Source organism: Aquarana catesbeiana, linkage group LG02 (assembly GCF_042186555.1).
Source record: "Aquarana catesbeiana isolate 2022-GZ linkage group LG02, ASM4218655v1, whole genome shotgun sequence".
NCBI classification, from domain to species: Eukaryota; Metazoa; Chordata; class Amphibia; order Anura; family Ranidae; genus Aquarana; species Aquarana catesbeiana.
This window is the reverse complement of record NC_133325.1, coordinates 19,795,034-19,816,432: the sequence shown is the minus strand read 5'-3', so window position 1 is coordinate 19,816,432 and position 21,399 is coordinate 19,795,034. Positions and strand designations below refer to the sequence as shown.

The 21,399-nt window shown below is 43.1% G+C and overlaps 1 protein-coding gene across 1 annotated transcript in view; it reads left to right on the top strand.

The window, feature by feature from the left end:
• The window catches only part of LOC141129619 (vomeronasal type-2 receptor 116-like), an 89,732-nt gene that overhangs the window by 36,634 nt on the left and 31,699 nt on the right, over positions 1-21,399 (top strand). The window contains exon 3 of the mRNA XM_073617715.1: positions 14,584-14,707. Within this exon, the coding sequence (XP_073473816.1) occupies positions 14,584-14,707 (124 nt within the window). The remainder of the gene's footprint in view (positions 1-14,583; positions 14,708-21,399) is intronic.

The window sequence follows — 21,399 nt, the reverse complement described above, 5'->3', positions numbered from 1 at the left end:
TATGTATTGGGACATTGTGTTTTTCAATAGTTATATTGCTGAAAACATGGTCCCTAGCAGTCTAAGATGGGAAGTAGCTCCACAAAGCGATATCCCAGGTAAACTAGAATGGTATCAATACTTCAACAAGGCTGGGGTAGTATTGTTGGGCTTTATGCTCAACAAAAAAAATGACAAAAACTATTAAGGCTAGATGAAGAAATTAGTTTAAAGGGAGAAACGTAACCCTTTTTTAGGGGAGTGAGGAATATATTAAGAGATCAGATTTAAAAAAAAAGAAAAAATTTGGAAAAGGAGGAAGGGGAGCAGAAAATAAAGAAAAAGAAAATATATCTCAGGGATCTTTCTGACTATAAGAATAATCAAGTCTTTAAGTGGCAAACTAAAGAGACAACGGTGGGTGGTGTGTCTGTGGCCAAGGACAGTGCGGGTACTGGTCACCGTGATTAATCAATGGACCAACATCCATATACCCCGAGGCCCTCATGTCCAATAACACTTCATTTTATGAATATCCCCATTCTACTGGTCCCCCAAATAGAGGAGTTCCCCGAGGTTGAGGTAGGGGGAGAGGGAGAGATAGAAGCCCCTATCCTCAATATGAGGATCCTATTAATACTTATAATAGGTTTGATCCCCTTCGGCGACATGGAGATGGTAATGGGGACAGATACATCACTGAGCACCCCTCAGATTGGGGGTCAAGATGGGGTCAGAGGGATAGCTACTCACCAAGTGTATCTCATAATGGTGCTAATTATTACCCACAGCAGAACAGCCAACCAGGGACTGAATATCCTGGTAGAAAAGGTTCAACTAACAACCAAAATAATCAGTTTATTCACGGGGGGATTCCCAATAGCAAAAAGGTCAATAGATCAAAAAAGGTGGGTCCGCTCAAAAAAGAAGGCGGGTCTGAAAGATTCAGGCCTGTTTAATTTGAGCACCGCCTCTATTTTGAACAAAGAAATATGTGTTGAACCATGGCCTCAAGTTTGTACCCTGTGGCCCAATGAATAAATTTGAGACCTTCATTGATCTCCATAAATTTGTAAGGAAGATGAACATCAAACGTTATCTGATTACTAACCCATTCGAACTAATGTTAGGGACGGTTCAGGAGTTAGAAACACTGCTTTGGCAAATGCTTCTGTGTTCAATGCCCCCGGTAGCTTGGCACCCACTCTGTCAGTGTTTAAGAGAAATATAAGGGATTATATGTTTCGAAAGGAGCTGGACAACTTAAGGGAACTTAAGGACATAGTGGTGTGACCTGCAGACAAGGGGGGTGGGATAGTGACCTTGGACTCCAGTGCTTAGAAGTCTGAGATGTCCAGATCGCTATCTGACCATGATACTTATGTCTCCTTGGCCGGGAATCCTACTGCCAAATACAAAAAGGGACTTGTATCCTTAGTAGAAGAGGGCCACCTTAATAAAATTGTTTCTAAAAAAGAGAAATTATTTTTGGCTCCTGCTGCCCCACACGTACCGGTAATTTATTATTTACCGAAGGTGCACAAAAGATCCAAATCACAGAGAGTTTAAGAGTAGGGATGAGCCGAACACCCCCCGTTCGGTTCACAGCAGAACATGCGAACAGGCAAAAAATTTGTGCCAACACCGTTAAAATCTATGGGACGCGAACATGAAAAAACAAATGTGCTCATTTTAAAGGCTTATATGCAAGTTATTGCCATACAAAAAGTGTTTGGGGACCTGGGTCTTGCCCCAGGGGACATGTATCAATGCAAAAAAAGTTTTAAAAACGGACTTTATTCCTTTAAATATTGTGCCGGGGGGGGGGGGCCTTAGTCTGCCTGTAAAGTAGCATATCTTTTCTATGTTCATAACAGTACCACAGCAAAATGACAAAAAGAAGAAAAAAAAAAAAGATCTTGCAGTGCATTACGGGGCGTTCCGTTCCGCGGCACTAAAATTTGCTGTGAATGTGCCATAATAATCTAAATTCAGCGAACACCTGATGTTCGAGTTAAACTTATGTTCGACTCGAACATCAGCTATTTAAGAGGGTCTGCCTCAGAAGCCATACACAATTTTAAGCTCAGCAAGCAAGATTGCGTTGCCCAGGACTACCGGAACATTCTGCAGGATGTGTTTGGGTGCACAGAGAAGGTTTCTGATCTCATGTAGCAGTTGGAGCACACTTACCAAAATGAGGGAGAGAAGCTGTCTGAGTACATGAGATGTTTGGACAAGATTATGCACCAGATCTGGCTGAAGAAGGGTCTAGACCCCCGGAAGGTGGATGAAGTCCGTACCCAAGTCTCAAGGGGTGACAGCCTTTGGACCCCATCACCCTCCTGTTGAGAACCCGGCAAGATGGTGGCATCTTGAAGAACCCAGACCTGATCCGGATTCTGCGGGAAGAAGATGCCATGCTGGAAAACAAAAAGAAGAGTCAGAGGCCAGAATCTGTGGTCGGAGTCAGAGTGACCAGTACAGCTGATGGCAACCCCGAGGTCGAGCTTCTTAAGACTCAGGTGTCGCAGCTGATAGGGATGATGGCCCTGTTGCCCGCCAAGCCCACTGTTCTACCCAGTGATGAAGTTTCAGAGTTCAAGAAGTCTTCAAGCTCTATGGTTTCCCAGACTGAAAGGCCAGCAAATCAAGGAATCTACTTCAACTGTGGTGGAGTGACACATTATCGACGGGTGTGTCCATGCCCAGTAAAGCCTGAAGCACATTGCCAGAAGCTGGTGGGAAACTTCAGAGGGCCCCAGTGAAGGAGCCAACTGGGTGTCCATCTACCTTAGCTAGCTCCAGAAAAACGTACGACACGAAGGGACAGCACCAGAAGTCCAAACCCTTGCAGAGGGCTCCCGCTGTTTCCTCCGAGCGACCCAGTGTCCCATTTCCATTGACACATGCTGCCCGACATCGGAGAGTCAGTGCACACCAGACTCCCAGAACTCAAAAGAGACTTAGACCAGATCAGAATTTCCACAAGAAGGAAGAGTGGATACAAACCACCAAACAGGCCAAGGCCACCACTTGCTCCAAGCTCCCTGACAAGCTGGTGGGACCTTCTCCTGTTGTCCCCATCCAAGTGGAGGGAATCTACACCAAGGCCCTCCTGGATACTGGAGCTCAAGTGACCCTCCTCTACAGAGACTTCTATGACAGGCACCTTAAACACCTGCCATTGCATAAGTTGGAAGAGCTGGAGATATGGGGCATCGGGACCCAGAACTTTCCCTATGATGGCTATTTACCAGTCAGGCTGACCTTTGATCCCTCTGTAGCCAGGGAAGCTGAGACCTTTGACACTTTGGCACTGTTCTATCCTCGCCCACTAGGGGCCAGTAGGAGTTCTCTCATTATCAGGACTAATATTGATCTTGTCAGAAGACTGTTGACCCCACTTGTCCAAGAGCGGGACATTTCAACCACAAGTGTACACCCCATGTTGAGACAAGCCTATCAATGTCTGATGTAAGAACAGAAGGCCCAGCTGAAGGAATGGGAAAGATCTGGTGCTTGGACGGGTATGAGAAGGTGTTATAGCCTGGTGAAGCGGCCTGTTTACGGGCATCTGTCAAACTAAATTGGAAACAACCAGGCCCTTTCATTGTCCTTGACGTGAATGGACAGAGAGAAGACATGGGAGTGGAGATAATTCCCAAAGTGGTTTCAACCAAAGCATTGCAAAGAAGTCACGGGAGGATCTCAGTCAGTGTCCGCAACATAACAGCCTTGCCAGTGAAGATGCCGGGTTAGATGTTGCTGGGACAAGTCAATACGGCTACCCCAGTCTCACCATCTGATTTGGTGGGGGGAGAAAAGGGATGGGTTCCCTGTCGAGAAGTTCTATCTGAAGAACACTCCTCTCTCGCCTGAATGGAAGGGAAGGGCCAAGAATCAGCTCCTGAGATGGCAGGCTGCATTCTCTAAGAGTGAGTTTGATGTGGGATGTGCAAAGAGTGCCATCCACTGGATTATTCTTCAGGAGGATAAGCCGTTCAGAGAAAGAGTCCGGCGGATTACTTTAGGAGACTTGGAAGACCTGTGTGAACAATTGGCTGAGCTGAAGAGAGCAGGTATCATTCACGAGTCCCAAAGTCCATACGCTTCCCTGATTGTAGTGGTACGGAAGAAGAATGGATCACTGAGGCTGTATATTGATTAAAGAATGCTGAACCGAAGGACCATTCCTGACCAGTACACCACCCCAAGGATAGAGGATGCCATGCAAAGCCTATCAGGTGCAAAATGGTTCAGCATCCTGGACCTGAAGAGTGGGTACTACCAAACCTCCATGCATTCCGAGGATCGGGAGAAGACAACCATCATTACCCAGGTGGGGTTCTTTGAATTTGACCGCATGCCTCAAGGCCTGTCCAGCCCCCCAGCCACTTTCCAAGGGCTCATGGAGAAGACAGTGGGTGACATGAACCTGATAGAGGTGTTGGTGTATGTAGACGACATCATTGTCTTCGGGTGGACCTTAGAGGAGCACGAAGAGCGTCTGGAGAAGGTCCTCAAGAGATTCAATGACGAGGGGTTGAAGCTGTCTCTGGAGAAGTGCCAGTTTTATCAACCCTCGGTCAACTACCTTGGTCACATCGTGTCTGCCGACGGAGTGGCCACTGACCCCCAGAAACTGGAAGCTGTCACCTCCTGGTGGAGGCCTACTAATGTGACCAAGCTCAGGTCATTTCTGGGATTCTGTTCCTATTACAGAAGATTCGTTGAGGGATTCGCTAAAATAGATCGCCCACTCAATGAGCTACTGAAAAGAGAAGAGGAAGATGATGACCCAGATCCGACTAAACCTGTCAGATCAGCTGGAGGGCCCAGAAAACCCAGAGGGTCCATTCAGGAACAGTGGACTGCCCAGCGTGAAGAGGCCTTAAGGCAGCTGAAATGGTACCACCGCTCCAGTCCTGGCCTATGTGGATCCAAACAATCCATATGAACTACACGTTAACGCCAGTCGAGATGGATTAGGCAGGGTGCTGTATCAAGAGTACGACGGCCACCTACGGCCTGTTGCCTATGTAAGTCGGAGCTTGGCACCTGCTAAGAAGCCTAAGGCACCCTATGCACAAACTTGAGTTCCTGGCCTTGTAGTGGGCAGTGGCAGCTGGCAAAAACAAAATTAAACTTACAGAAATCAAGACCCTCACTAGAGACCTAGACCTCTTATACATAAAGCTAGGCCAATCTCCCTCTCCTGAGATTACGACTCAAATCCAATCTAAACGTCAAGCTTTAGACTCTATCCTTTCATCAGACACCGAGAAGTTCCTTAGATTTTCAAAAGCCAAATTTTTACTACATGGCAATTCTACTTCCACCATGTTTGCCAAAAAGCTCAATCAAGAGCACAAACCCCCTCACATATATAAGCTACGTGACCGCACTGGTAACCTGGTTACTCACCCTCGTGCAGTTTTAGATATTTTCTCTGCATTTTATAAAGATCTTCTTTCTGGTCCGCAATCTCAACCCCACCATACTTCGCTCAACTGGCTGAACAATATAAGTCTACCTACACTTAGTGCACAACAAGCCTCCACCCTCAGTGATCCCTGCACAGATCAGGAAATTGCCAATATTATTAAATCACTCAAAACATCGACTGCCCCTGGCCCAGACGGTTTCACTTCATCATATTATAAAAAATTTGCACCTCTCTTAGTTCCCAGACTAACCAGACTTTTCAATCATATCCTTATGGGCGGACAATTCCCTGAGGATATGCTGTTAGCGAACTTATACCTTAACCCCAAACCTCTCAAAGACCATACCCTACCACAAAACTTTCGCCCTATTTCAGTCCTTAATAATGACTTGAAGATCTTCGGCAGACTTCTCGCAGACAGACTAACATCTGTCATCACATCCCTCATACACATAGATCAAACAGGTTTCATCCCAGGCGGACAGATTACTGATAACATCAGACTGGTTACCAATATTGTCCAAGATGCTAATCTTTCCTCCCACTCTGTCTGCCTACTCAGCCTAGACATCCACAAGGCATTTGACAGCGTGAATTGGTCATATTTGAATCATTTACTCCCCAAATTTGGTATTTCTGACAAATTTATCCATGGTTTTAACCCCCTCTATCACCTTCCCCAAACCAGAATCAAAATCCCAGGCCATAATTCAGAGTTTTTCTCCTTAAGCAGAGGCACTAGACAGGGCTGGCCCCTTTCCCCATTGCTATTCGCATTAGCCAAAGAACCCCTAGCACAAGCAATAAGAAACAACACTAACATTAGCGGATACCTTAAAAACTCAAATGAATTCAAATTCTCTCCTCTCTCGCCTCTACGCAGATGATGTCTTATTATTTATCACAAACCCACTCATATCTATTCCCAATCTCATCTCCATACTTAATTCTTTTTGCTCATTGTCAGGTTTGGGCATTAACTTGAACAAATGTTCGGCCCTACCTATCAACCTACCCCCTGATTTGATCACCAACTTACAACAAAATTTTTAATTTATATGGTGCACCAAGTCATTTAGGTATCTTGGTGTTCACATCACACCCCACTACAAATCGCTATATAAAACCAATTATTCTTCCCTTCTCTCGCACATCAGTGCACTACTTAAGACATGGTCCACGTATCATATTTTCTTTCTGGGTAGGATCTGCGCTTTCAAGATGACAATTCTCCCCAAAATACTATATTACTTCCGTGCTCTACCCATCAATGTTCCTAAAACCAGAATTAAAGCCCTACAAAGGGAGATTAATACATTTATTTGGTCAAATAAAAAACCAAGATGTAGCTATACCCTCATGTTTAGACCTCAGAAGCTAGGCGGACTTGGAATGCCCAATATCTGGCAATACTTCATAGCTACCAAACTTACACAGCTGGCTCATTGGTTTGCACCCACCCTACACATTCCATGACTAAAATTTGAATCATCCTCAGTCTCCCCTTATTACCTACAAGGCCTACCATGGTGCACTCCAAACCTTTACCACAAGAACATTAAACTAAATATCATAGTAGCTCACACTTCACAAACTTGGACTAAAATTAACAAATCCATTAAACATTCCTCAGTTACCCCTCCTCTAGTATCCTTTTTAGGTGACCCTAGACTATCTCAAAACCTCAACAATAGTAATTCATTCCCTTATTGGCGTGACAATAACTTGATCACCCTGAAATCTTTGATATCAAACAAGAGATTCTCTACTTTTTCTGAGCTCAAATCCAAATATAATTTTCCCTCTTCTGAACTTACAAATTATCTACAAATCAAATACTTTTATACAGAACATTACTCACTAAACTACCAACCCCCCACGACTTTATTTGAACACATTTGTATAAATACTGCAAGAGATAAAGGCCTGATTTCTCTGCTTGATAGACATATCAACAACAATATGATGCCTGAAAAATCCAAACCAACGCTACAATGGGAATCTGAGTTAGGTAGTACCATCCCCATAGAAACTTGGAACAATATGATTGATAACTGCCATAAATGCAATCTAGCAGTCTCATTCAGGGAAACACCAACAAAACTATTCTCTAGACTATATCTGACCCCTTCTATAATCCACTCCTTTTACCCGTCAGCCCCTCCAGGATGTTTCAGAGGTTGACCTGAATCTGGCACATATCTCCATATCTTCTGGAGTTGTAAGCACCTAGATCCAGTATGGAATGCTGCCACTTTGAAAATAAATTCAATTGCGAAAAAGGGAATCAATCTTTCACCTCAAATTTGCTTATTATATGCAAATATCCCTGACATACCATCCCCATGTGTTAGATTGATTCACTCTGTATTCAGCTCCATTCAGTGGATATTTTCTCTAAACTGGATGTCACGGGCATGGCCAGAGCGGAGGCTGTTGGCAAACCCCCAGCAGAAGTGCTGGCAACCGGACAGAGGGTCCAAGACCTCTGCCCCACACCTGCAGCAATTGTGGAGGCCCAAGGTGAGGAGGTTGCAGTCTATCGCAAGCTGCAGATCAGGATCCAAGGAGAGAATGCAGTCATCACCTCACAACTGCAGCTTGATCTGGTGTCGGTTGATGGGGCTTCAGTCCCCACCTGTATACCCCAGGGATGCTGGGCAGTCGGCCCAGATCCCCAACAGCAGGATGGAGTGAGCCCAGTCCCCCTGTCTTCTCTCCAGCGGCAGAAAGGATTCCAGGGAGAAGGGCCAGTCCGGGCCTCTCCCCAGCGGCAGATATGTTCTCTGAGAGAGGCAGAGGATGGCTGGGTGAGTAATGCACTGTTTGGGATGATTTGTTTGGGGTACTGTGTGGGTACAGGCAGTAGAGGACTGGAGCTGTGGACTAACTTTGGGGTCAACCCGTCTGGGGTCTCCTCCTGTGTTAGTCTCCTGCCGAAAGGGGAGAAATGTCATGGGCATGGCCAGAGCGGAGGCTGTTGGAGAGGACTGTGTGCAAGCCTGTTGCCCACCGATTATGGGCCCTAGCATTTGAGGTGAATGAGAAATCCAGTCTGAACTGTATTAATCGGACTCAGTCATGTATATATTGTATGGGGACTCCTTACTGTATATTTGTGTCCCTGAAGAGGGAGGGGGGATTCCTCCAGCAGCCCCCTGCTGATAAGACTGATTCATTCTGCTGGGACACATCCTGTGAGGAGATGCTGGTGTTATCAACATGTGTTTATGTTAATTGAGAGAGCTGATCACATTAGCCACCAGCCCTGGCTAAGAGACAAATGGTCTAGGCTGAGGAGGGGGGAGATTGTTGTTTGTATTGTTAATTGTATTAATGTGTGAAGCTCGGTGCCCACAAGACTGTCATCTGGTCTGGGTACATTTTGTAGTAAATTAGGTCATGTTAATTAGGTTAGCTTTGAGTCATCCCTGCTGTATAAAGGTCTGTGAGATCTCAAAATAAAGGGAGTTCTGATGTACTCCAAGACTGGTGTTGTCTAGTTCTTGGGGTTCCTATAGCCAGATCCATTGGACTCGTGTTCCAGAACTTAGGAAGCGGTATATGACGGAGGCACTCAAGCGGAGTGTGGGGCGTTCCGTGACACTGGAAATCTAACAACCTACCTTGGTCACAGGTCCTATCTAGGATGGAGTTACTTAAACTATCTGAAAGAATTCATCACACTCTACACCATAGTATGCACATTTTTAATGCTAAATGGATGTATTGGTCTGATAATTAATCATTATACTAACGAGACGTACAGCTCTCATAACCAACTTCATAAATACATACAAACTAGATTCCTTTTCTCATCACTAGGTGATTATACTCTACATATATGTGATAGCCTGATATATTTGACTCTTATTGGAACTCTCTCTCTCTATTGGTTGTTCAGTACATCTGATTATTGAACATCTTCAGAAAAAAAATACATTACTCTAATGCTTATTTCTGTAACCCTATTTTATACAGTACACAATGTTTTGTAACCTTTTTATTAATCTTCCAAATAAAACTTTTGTAAACGTAGTGGGAAGTGGTGGATAAGTTGAGGGATTACCTGTATGGAGCTGAGTTTGTGATCAAGACCAACAATAATCCTCTCACCTACATCCTCACTACCACCAAGTTGAACACCATGGGTCACAGATGGTTGGCTGCCCTATTGGGGTTTACTTTCTGCCTGAAGTATCGACCAGGGGTCGTGAACAAAGACATGGATGCTTTGTCAAGAAGGCCCCATTGCTCCAGATACTCTCCAGAAGAATGGGCCCATCTCAAGGAGCACAATACCAAGCTGGAGGCTTTGGCCAGGGCCAAAGACATTGGAGTGTCAGCCGCTGGTGTTATTGCAACATCACCCCTCTGGGATAAAGGTCTGCCCGAGCTCTCTAGCAAGGACTTGGGAAGGGACCAGTTGGAAGACCCTCTCTGTAGCTGGGCATTGAAGGCTTTGGAGAACCAACATCAGGGCCGGATTAACATAGGGGCTATTGGAGCTGGAGCTCTAGGCCCCTACCATAATATAAGTCTGACACACTGAGCAACAGCAGCCTGAACCTTGCTGGCAGCATCACTTTCCCAGCAAGTCAGTCCGGCTTCCCTGTAACCAGGGCTTTTTTCAGTTGGCTCTGTGCTGACCCCTCACTACTGTCACTCTTGAACACACAAGCCCAGCTTCTGTGTTGACATGTGACAGCGATCCTCTCCCGGCTGACGGCTGCACTAAATCTTACCTGCACATTCCTTTTAGAGCAGAGGAGGGGTCGGGGAATGTACGCAGCCCTGTGGTCTGAAGGCAGCAGCTCTCCTGAAGCCCGCATGGCTGGTGGAGACAGGTAGGATTCATACATGGCTTTCAGCAGTTTATTAATGGGTAATTGTATGAAAGAAAGAGTGGCATGTGGATAGGAGTTCTGTTTGTTTTGTTTTTTAATATTTTTGGCACTCATATACGGACCCAGTATTTTCTGTGACTGTATAATGTATGGCAGGTCTGCCCTAATTCCACAGGTGGTGCTCTCAAGAGAAGATGTACAGGGAGAAGCTGACAAGTAATATGTAGTCACTACTGTAAATTATATTTTTTGTAGTGTGTGTGTGTTTATATACAGTTGAGCTCAAAAGTTTGCATACCCTGGTAGAAATTGTGATATTTTGGCATTAATATTGAAAATACAACTGATCATGACTGAAGAAAACTGTCTTTTATTTAAGGATAGCACTCACATGAAGCCATTTATTATCACATAGTTTTTTGGATCCTTTTTAAATCATAATGATAACAGAAATCACCCAAATGGCCCTGATAAAAAGTTTACATACCCTGGAATGTTTGGCCTTGGTACAGAAACAGAAAGTGGCACACATAGGATAAAAAGGTTAATTTCCTTCATTTGTAGCTTTTTAAATCACAATTTGTGTCTGTGTATAAATAGTCGATGAGTTTGTTAGCTCTCACATGGATGCACAAAGCAGGCTAGACACTGAGTCATGAGGAGGTGGAAAAGAACAGCCAAAAGACCTGCGTAACAAGGTAATGAATGTTTACAAATATGGAAAAGGATATAAAAAGATATCCAAAGCCTTGAATATGCCAGCCAGGACTGTTTAATCCCTTATTAAGAAGTGGAAAAATAGGGGCTCTTTTGATACCAGGCCAAGGTCAGGTAGACCAAGAAAGATTGCAGCCATACTTGGTGGAAGAATTTCTCAGGATACAAAGAAAACTCACAGGTAACCTCAGGAGAAATACAGTTTTCTCTCCAAAAAGACGGTGTGGTTGTCTTTAAGGAGCACAATTCAACGATACTTGAACAAAAAAGAGCTATATGGTTGAGCTGCCAGAAGGAAGCCTTAACTGCGCTAATGCCACAAAAAAGCCCAATGAGGCGTGTCAAGGTGTTGGGCATATTGTAACCAGGCTTTTTTGTGGAACTTGTACAGTAAAGGCTTCTTTCTGGCAACTTGACCATGCAGTTTTTTTTTTGTTCAAGTATCATTGTATTGTGCTCCTTAACCACTTGCCGTCCAGCCTATAGCAGATTGACGGCCGGGCAGTGGTTCAGTTATCCTGACTGGACGTCATATGATGTCCAGCAGGATAACATGCTGCCGTGCACCCTCGGGGGCGCACATCTCGGAGATCGGTGGAGCGGTGTGTCAGTCTGACACACCGCTCCACTGATCTTGGTAAGGAGCCTAGGGGGACGATGTCACAATGCCAAGAGGAAGAGTCGTTGACCGGCTTTTCCTCACTCGCGTCTGACAGACGCGAGTAGAGGAGAGCTGATCGGCGGCTCTCCTGACAGGGGGGTCTGCGCTGATTGTTTATCAGCGCAGCCCCCCTGAGATGCCCGCACTAGACCACCAGGGAAGCCGCCAGGACCACCAGGGAAGCGGGCAACGTGTGGATGGCCAGGTATGTATCCCATGGATATCCACATGTGCTAATTATGCCAGATCTGTGCCAATCAGTGCCCACAAATGGGCACTAACTGGCACCATTTTATTTCAGTGATGCCCAGCAATGCCACCCATTAGTGTCATCAGTGCCACCAATCAGTGTCATCAGTGCCACCCATAAGTACCCATCAATGCCACCTACGAGTACCCATCAGTGCCGCCTATGAGTGCCCATCAGTGCCGCATACCAGTGCCACCTATCAATGCCCATCAGTGCCGCCTATCATTGCCCATCATCAGTGCCGGTCAGTGCCACCTCATCAGTGTTGCTGTATCAGTGCCCATCAGTGCAGCCATATCAGTGCCCGTCATTGAAGAAGAAAACGTACTTATTTACAAAAATTAACAGAAACAAAAGAAAAACTTTTTTTTTTTCAAAATTTTCGGTCTTTTTTATTTGTTGCGCAAAAAATAAAAAACACAGAGGTGATCAAATACCACCAAAAGAAAGCACTATTTGTGCGAACAAAATGATAAAAAATGTGTTTGGGTACAGTGTAGCATGACCGCGCAATTGTCATTCAAATTGCGACAGCTCTGAAAGCTGAAAATTGGCCTGGGCAGGAAGGTGTCTAAGTGCCTGGTATTGAAGTGGTTAAAAACAACCACACCATCTTTTTCCAGAGCAGCCTGTATTTCTCCTGAGCTTACCTGTGGGGTTTTCTTTGTATCCGAACAGTTCCCGTGGCAGTTGTGGCTGAAATCTACCTGACCTTGGCTTGGTATCCAGAGATCACCAAATTTTCCACTTCTTATTGATTGATTGAACAGTACTGACTGGCATATTCAAGGCTTTGGATATCTTTTTATTTCCTTTTCCATCGTTGTAAAGTTTCATTACCTTGTTACGCAGGTCATTTGACTGTTCTTTTCTACCTCCTCATGGCTCAGTGTCTAGCCTGCTTAGTGCATCCATGTGAGAGCTAACAAACTCATTGACTATTTATACACAGACACTAATTGTGATTTAAAAAGCCACAAATATGGGAAATTAACCTTTAATAGCCATTTGAACCTGTGTGTGCCACCTTCTGTGTCTGTACCAAGGCCAAACATTCCAGGGTATTTAAACTTTATCAGGGCCATTTGGGTGATTTCTGTTATCATTAGGATTTTAAAAGGAGACAAAGAAACTTTGTGATAATAAATGGCTTCATGTGATTGCTATTCTTGAATAAAATACAGTTTTTTGGCATGATAGGTCATATTTTCAATATAAATGCCACAATTTCTGCCAGGGTATGCAAACATTTTTTAGCACAACATATACATATATACACACACACACACACACTGTATTCCATTCTATAGTGTGTCTGCACACTGAAACCTGCACTCTTTGTAGTGTGCTCTTAAACCCTTCATGTAGCACTCCTAAATGCTGCACCCTCTACATAGTGCACTCCTGAACCCTTTGGTCTGTATGTAGCACACTCCTGAACCTTGCACCCTTCTGATGCATTATGCACTCCCCCGTGGGGTGGAGGTTGGTGGGAGCATAAAGGGGGATGTGACTGAGCTCCTGCATCTATTCTCTGAGATAAAAAAGCCCTGCCCGTAACTTTCCTCTACAGAGCCAATCAGCCGGTAGGAAGGAGGGCAGTCAGATCGAGTGTTACATCAATGGTCAGCCTCACTCCGCCAACTAGAAGGGAATACTAAAGCGAAGGACAGGAAAGGGAGAAATGCAGTGATTACATACAATATACAGTATCTTTTGACTCAATATAAGACAGAGCCACAACAAGCCAGAACAAATATGCAGCCAGTGAATGTAAAACTCCTGACCTGCCTATGTGTACGGGGTCATTGATAGAGTGTTTTAGTCCCCATTCACGCCTGAGCGATTTGTTGTGCTTCAGCTGTGGCTACAACAATGCATGATATGCATGATATGAGGAATCCAATAATAGGACTATGAAGCCCATTAACTGTTATGCAGCATGCTTCCATGTGAAATGGAAAAAGGTGCAAGCACTTCTTTTGGTGCATTTATGGCCCCATAGACTTTAATATGAATGCATGAAAAACTGCTGTAGTGATAAAAAAAAGGAGGGGTGGAGTGTGCAGTGCAGTACAGTGTTGAGGGGTGCTGCAGACTTGGTGGGTGGTAAAGGAAGAAAGGTGCAGGCCTGGTAGATGATGAGGTAAGGGGGGGATGCAGGCTTGGTGGGTGATAAATAAAGGGGAGCTGCAGGCACGGTAGGTGGTGAGGGAAGGTGGGGAGCACAGACATGGTTGGTGGTGAATGAAGAGAGCTGCAGGTGCAGTGGTTGGTAAAGCAAGGGGGGCTACATGCACAGTAGGTGAAGAGAGAGAAGAGAAAGGGGCCCAGGTGTGGTGGGTGGTAAGGGAAGGGGGCTGCAGACAGTGTAGATAAAGAGGAAAGAGGTTCCAGGCGCAGTGGGTGGTGAGGGAAGGAGAGCCTAGGCACAAGTGGTAGTTAAGGAAGTCAGTGCTGTAGAGAAAATGTTCATATAGCATACAGGGCAAGGGGCTTCATAATCCATGGCCCACCAGAAAAAAGGCCACCAAAATCCTCAGCATCAGGCCCATGATGCTCTTAATCTGGCCCTGGGTAGAGGCAAACCCAAACCTCATTTCTATTTGTAACACTTAAATTGTATAGCCTCATGAGATATGATGCACCTTTACAAAATAATAATAATATCTGATTTCAGATTCCGGTATCTCGATGTTCGGATCCCTGTATACCTGGTAACAGAAAAAAGTTTGGATCTTCAATTCATAAATGCTGCTATGAGTGTGTCTCATGTCCAGAAGGAGAGATCTCCAACATTTCAGGTGGAGTTTGTATTTGTTAGTAAGTAAGTTATTGTTGGACTGAGTAAAGTGTATGTCCAGGAAAAAAATATAGGAAGTACATCTCTGCAATGTGTGCACATTTCCTCATTTTGTATCCTTTTAAAGTCCCTGTAAATACAGAAAAATACCTATTGATCTTTCCAGAAATGCACTCAGCCCCTAAAGCACATTGTGGGTTGACAACACACAGGAGTTTGTGGACTGAAACAAATAATGGTGTCAGCTCTGCCAGTACAAATCTGCATTATTCAATTCCTGATCTGTCACAATGCACAGCAACATTTAAGTTTATTCTAAAGTTCCACATTTATGATTAAAAAGGTATCATTGAGCTCCATTGAGCGTTGGAATTGCTACAGATGATCGCATTTTCGAATAGGAACTTTTTCCGATCGAAAAATTAAGAACATGCTCTCAATCTTTTGCTGGCTGGAATTCGGCCAGCAAAAGTCCGATGGAGCATACACCACGGTCGCATTTTCCGACCAAAATCTCTCATCGGTCTTTTGCTGGCCGAATTTCCGATCGTGTGTACGCTGCATTCCTAGTCAAAGAAGAAATAATGCGTGCTGCACGTGGCATCAGAAACATCACTTTAGATGGAATTCAGTTGCAGGTCTATTCAGACATCTCACAAGCAACACTTGACAGACACAGAAAAATGATCACAACTGTTCTATCCACAGCAAGGATCCGGTACAGATGGGGATTCCCCTTCAAACTAATAATCCCTCATAATGGTACCACTTACTTTGCCACCACCATCCCTGAAAGTCAAGACATCCATATAAAATTCGGTCTTATGGATCCCAACAACGTACTCCAACTACGCCTCGTTCAGCTCCCATCTGGAACACCCCTGCCTCCCGAGGAGATAGACACAGAACAAGACATGAAGACGCTCACTGGAACTGAAATGAAATCTGCAGCTCTTGTGAAAGATGACCAGAAGACCTTTCTTCTTCTCCCCTTTAGATTCCCTTTCTGCTTTTTTTTTTTTTTCTCACCCAGATTTATTTGAGAAGTTCAGGCGGTTATAAACCTACTCTCAAATTACCAGAATATATACTGACTGCATTATTAGCCCTATAAACTAACAGTGTAAAGTAAGACTACACAGTTAAAATGGCTAAATTCTACTAAATAATGTAGAAACACCGACATCTACTGCTGTAGCATGGCACTACCAACTTCTACACTTATTTTTTTTCCTTAACTGCTATAATAGATTCAGAACAGCTTTTCTTATAATCTATTATAATCCAACACTGCCATCTTGTGTCCTATATTCCTATATTGTGTCCTATATTGGTACCGCGGTTCCCATTGAAAATACTCATGCTTTGGAAACTTTCTGCTTTGCATTATGGAAGCCTCTCACAGATATACCCATACAGCGGTGCCATTTGCAGCAGTGGATACTTTACCTTATTTTATTTTGATTTTTTTGTTAAGTCTGGGCATCACTGATTTTTTTGTTTTTCATAATGCTGCCAGTCAGTGCCCATTTGTGGGCACTGATTTTTCATAATGCTTTGATTGGGCATATGTTGGCTCATGTGGATGGCCACGGGGGATGTACCTGGCCATCCACATATTATGTGCTTCCCTGGTGGTCCTGGCAGTCTCCCTGGTGGTCTGAAGTGGACATCCGAGGGGGGCTGTGCTGATAATCAATCAGCACAGACCCCCCCGATCAGGAGAGCCACCAATCGTCTCTCCTCTACTCTTGTCTGTCAGACGCGAGTGAGGAATGTTGCTGGACTTTGAGTGGTTATACCAGAATGATGCCTGCAGGTTTAGGTATCATCTTGGTATCATTCTTTTCAGCCAGTGGTCGGCTTTCATGTAAAAGCAATCCTAGTGGCTAATTAGCCTCTAGAATGCTTTTACAAGCAGTGGGAGGGAATGTCCCCCCTCCCACCGTCTTCCATGTTTTTCTCTGGCTCTCCTGTCCCAACAGGGAACCTGAGAATGCAGCCTGTGATTCGGCCAGCTGACCATAGAGCTGATCCACGAGCATTTCAAGACTTAGATTTTGCCAGATGTAAACAGCGCCATTGGGAAATTGGGAAAGCATTTATCACACTATTGCTATCATAGGGGATATTTATATTCCCTGACATAACAATAAAAATGATAAAAAAAATTAAAGGAACAGTTTAAAAATAAGATAAAAAAGCAAAAAAAAATAAAGATTAAAAAAAGCACCCCTGTCCTCGCACAAAGGCGAACGCAAGCGTTGGTCTGGCGTCAAATGTAAACAGCAATTGCACCATGCATGTGAGGTATCACCACGAGGGCAGTAATTTTAGCAGTAGACCTCCTCTGTAAATCTAAAGTGGTAACCTGTAAAGGCTTTTAAAGGCTTTTAAAAATGTATGTAGTTTGTCGCCACTGCACGTTTGTGCGCAATTTTAAAGCATGTCATGTTTGGTATTCATGTACTCGGCCTAAGATCATCTTTTTTATTTTATCAAACATTTGGGCAATATAGTGTGTTTTAGTGCATTAAAATTTAAAAAAGTGTGTTTTTCCCCAAAAAATGCGTTTGAAAAATTGCTGCACAAATACTGTGTGAAAAAAAAAATGAAACACCCACCATGTTGTCACTAAATGATATATTGCTCAAACATGCCATGAGAATATGTAAAATTACACCCCAAAATACATTCTGTTGCTTCTCCTGAGTACGGGGATACCACATGTATGAGACTTTTTGGGGGCTTAGCCGCATACGGGACCCCAAAATCCAAGCACCGCCTTCAGGGTTTCTAAGGGTGTAAATTTTTTATTTCACTCCTCACTGCCTATCACAGTTTTGGAGGCCATGGAATGCCCAGATGGCACAACCCCCCCAAATGACCCCATTTTGGAAAGTAGACACCCCAAGCTATTTGCTGAGAGTTGTGGTAAGTATTTTGCAGACCTCACTTTTTGTAACAAAGTTTTGAAAATTGAAAAAAGAAAAAACAAAATACATTTTTCTTTTCTTTCTTCATTTTAAAAAACAAATGAGAGCTGCAAAATACTCACCATGCCTCTCAGCAAATAGCTTAGGGTCTCTACTTTCCAAAATAGGTCACTTGGGGGGTTTTGTGCCATCTTGGCATTTTATGGCCTTTGAAACTGTGATAGGTAGTGAGGAGTGAAATCAAAAATTTACGCCATTAGAAATCTTGAAGGCAGTGATTGGTTTTTGGGGCCCCGTACGCAGCTAGGCTCCCAAAAAGTCCCACACATGTGGTATCACCATACTCAGGAGAAGCAGCAGAATGTATTGTGGGGTGTAATTCCACTTATGCCCATGGCATGTTTGAGCAATATATCATTTAGTGACAACTTTGTGCAAAAAAAAAAAAGAAAAGTTTGTCATTTTCCCGCAACTTGTGGCAAAATATAAAATATTCCATGGCCTCAACCATGCTTCTCAGCAAATGGCTTGAGGTGTCTACTTTCCAAATGGGGTCATTTGGGGGGGTTGAACTGTCCTGGCATTTTATGGCCTTCAAAACTGTGATAGGTAGTGAGTAGGGATGAGCCGAACACCCCCCCGGTTTGGTTCGCACCAGAACCTGCGAATGGACCGAAAATTCGCACGAACGTTAGAACCCCATTGACGTCTATGGGACTCGAACGTTCAAAATCAAAAGTGCTAATTTTTAAGGCTAATTTGCATGGTATTGTCCTAAAAAGGGTTTGGGGACCCGGGTCCTACCCCAGAGGACATGTATCAATGCAAAAAAAACTTTTAAAAACGGCTGTTTTTTCGGGAGCAGTGATTTTAATGATGCTTAAAGTAAAAAAAAAAGTGAAATATTCCTTTAAATATCGTACCTGGGGTGTGTCTATTGTATGCCTGTAAAGTGGCGCGTGTTTCCCGTGTTTAGAACAGTCCCTGCACCAAATGTTAAAGGAAAAAATCTCATTTAAAACTGCTTGTGGGTTTAATGTAATGTCGGGTCCTGGCAATATGGATGAAAATCAGTGAGACAAACGACATGGGTACCCCCCAGACCATTACCAGGCCCTTTGGGTCTTGTATGGATATTAAGGGGAACCCCGCACCCAAATTAAAATAAGGAAAGGTGTGGGGCCACCAGGCCCTATATACTCTGAACAGCAGTATACAGGCGGTGCAAACAAGACAGGGACTGTAGGTTTGTTGTTAAGTAGAATTTGTTTGTAATTTTGAACTGGTACATTTTTAACGTGTTTAGCTCCAGCCAAAAACTCTTTTTTAAGCATTTTGGAAAACATAGGGAAGGGTTATCACCCCTGTGACATTTGTTTTGCTGTCTTTCCTCCTCTTCAGAAGATTTCTCCTCACTTTTTGTCCCAATGACAAATGTTTTTTGAAAATTTGGGGTTTTTTGTGGAACAAGGATTGGAAAGCATCAGTGGAAAGGAGAAATGTTTTTTCCATATTAACTCTTACAGGAGAGAATTTCCCTTCCTAGGAGTAGATTTCCTTGTCAAAAGAAGTTTATTGAGTATAAAATGTTATAAAGATACATAAAGATACATAAAGTTTACAAGGATCTATAAAGTAAGCTCATTGTTTTACAGTAGGGTTTATATAGGTAAATATCATGAAATTTCAAATATTAAACATTGGGTTCACGTAAACCTAAATTAAAGATATATATCATTTCCTTAGTTACTTTTGTAGGTATTTAAATGATTTATACCTACTATACATATTGTTTACAGGTAGAGTGTATATAGGTCAAATAAATTCTGATAATGAGCTTTAATCGTAAGGTGGAGAAAAGGAAAGAGAAAGAAGAAAAAGGGTTGAAAGGTAGAGGTATGGTCCACAAGGTTGTCTCGCTCGTCAGTTTATTATTCTTTTTAGTTCTCTTTGAAGCCTTAGAATGGGTGTCTCTGTAAGTCATTTAATTTGTTACCATGGCAACAGGACAGAGTCATTGAAATTTGACAGGAACTGTTGTTTTATCCAAGGATGCTAAAGTTTTTCAAATTTTGGAATTTGATTTTGATCGATGGCTACCATCTTAGCATGGGACATTGTATTATTCATTCTGTGAATTGTTTCTGCTAGTACCAATGTAGGAGATTTCCATGCCTTGGCCACTGTTTGTTTTGCAGCCGTTATTAGTTGGATCATAAGTTTGAATTGAGAGAGTGTTAACCATTCCGGTTTTAGATTAAGTAAAGTTAAATATGGATCTGGTTGTATTATTTTTTTAAATATTTTAGAAGCAATCACGAAGACTTCCTTCCAGAAGGTTTGGATTACTGGGCACGTCCACCATATGTGTAAATATGTGCCTATTTCTGGGCATCCTCGAAAACAAAGAGTTGAGGTATTAGGTGAATATTTTGCCACTCTAGCGGGTACAAGGTACCAGCGAGTTAGGACTTTATAATTTGTCTCCAGTGCTAAGATGTTGGGTGAAGATGACTTAGATGTGAGCCATATATTAGACCAGTCCGTGTCTTCTAAAGTTCGTCCCAGGTCCTCCTCCCACCTCTGAACGTAAGAGGGTCTATTAAGATTTGCTACTCCATATAATTGATTATAAAGTGATGAAATTGTACCTTTAGCAAATGGATCTTTTGTACAGATTGATTCAAAAATGGATAATTGGGATAATGGTGTATCCCCCTTTAGGAATGGTGTATAGAAATTTTTGATTTGGAGATATCTAAATATCTCAGAGTTTGGTAGATCATATTTTTCTCTAAGCGATGGGAATGAAAGGAATGATTTAGATGCTATGAAGTCATTTAGTGTCTGAATGCCTGATGTTGTCCAAGCTTTAAAAGAATTTGGGTAGATCCATGCCGGATAAAAGGCCGGATTTCTGATAAAAGAAAGGAGAGGATTGTGTGGAGATTGTAACTGATATTTGGTTTTTAGTTTATCCCAGAGAGATAAGAAGTGTTTAGTTATGGGATTATGAATTTTAAAGCGGTCTTTAGGATCAAGCCATAATAAATTTGATATTAATAGAGGGTCATTTTCTGAAGCCTCTATAAATACCCATAATGGGATTTCCTGTTTTGCATGGTATTTGGACAGACTGACCAAATGTGCTGCTCTGTAGTAGTTAGTAAAATTAGGGTATCCCAGGCCTCCTTTATTTTTGGGAAGATGTAGTGTGTGTATAGGTATACGTGGTTTAGAAGAGCCCCATATAAACGAAGTTGCTCTTTTTTGTACTATTCTCAAAAAATAGGAAGGAATTGGAATAGGGAGGACTCTGAATAGATAAAGCAATTTGGGTAGAATAGTCATTTTGATTGCATTAATCTTCCCTATCCAGGATAAAGGAAGTTGCGACCATTGTTTTATTAGATTTGTGATCTGTCTTAATACAGGAGGATAATTGGTTGAGAATAAGTCAGAATGAGATGCTGTTAAATGAATTCCAAGATATGGGATTGATTTTTCTGCCCATGTGAATGGGAGTGCAGCCCTAGCCGGGATCAATTCCATGTTTGTGAGTGAAATATTAAGCACTAGGCATTTCTTAGGATTAATCATAAGGCCGGATAGGGCTGCAAACCCATCAAGAGCTGGTATTAAGTTAGGACCAGAGACCTGTGGTGATGATAGAAAAAGTAATATATCGTCTGCAAATATACATAATTTGTGTGTAATACCTCCTACTTCAATGCCAGTTATAGTTTGGTTTGTTCTG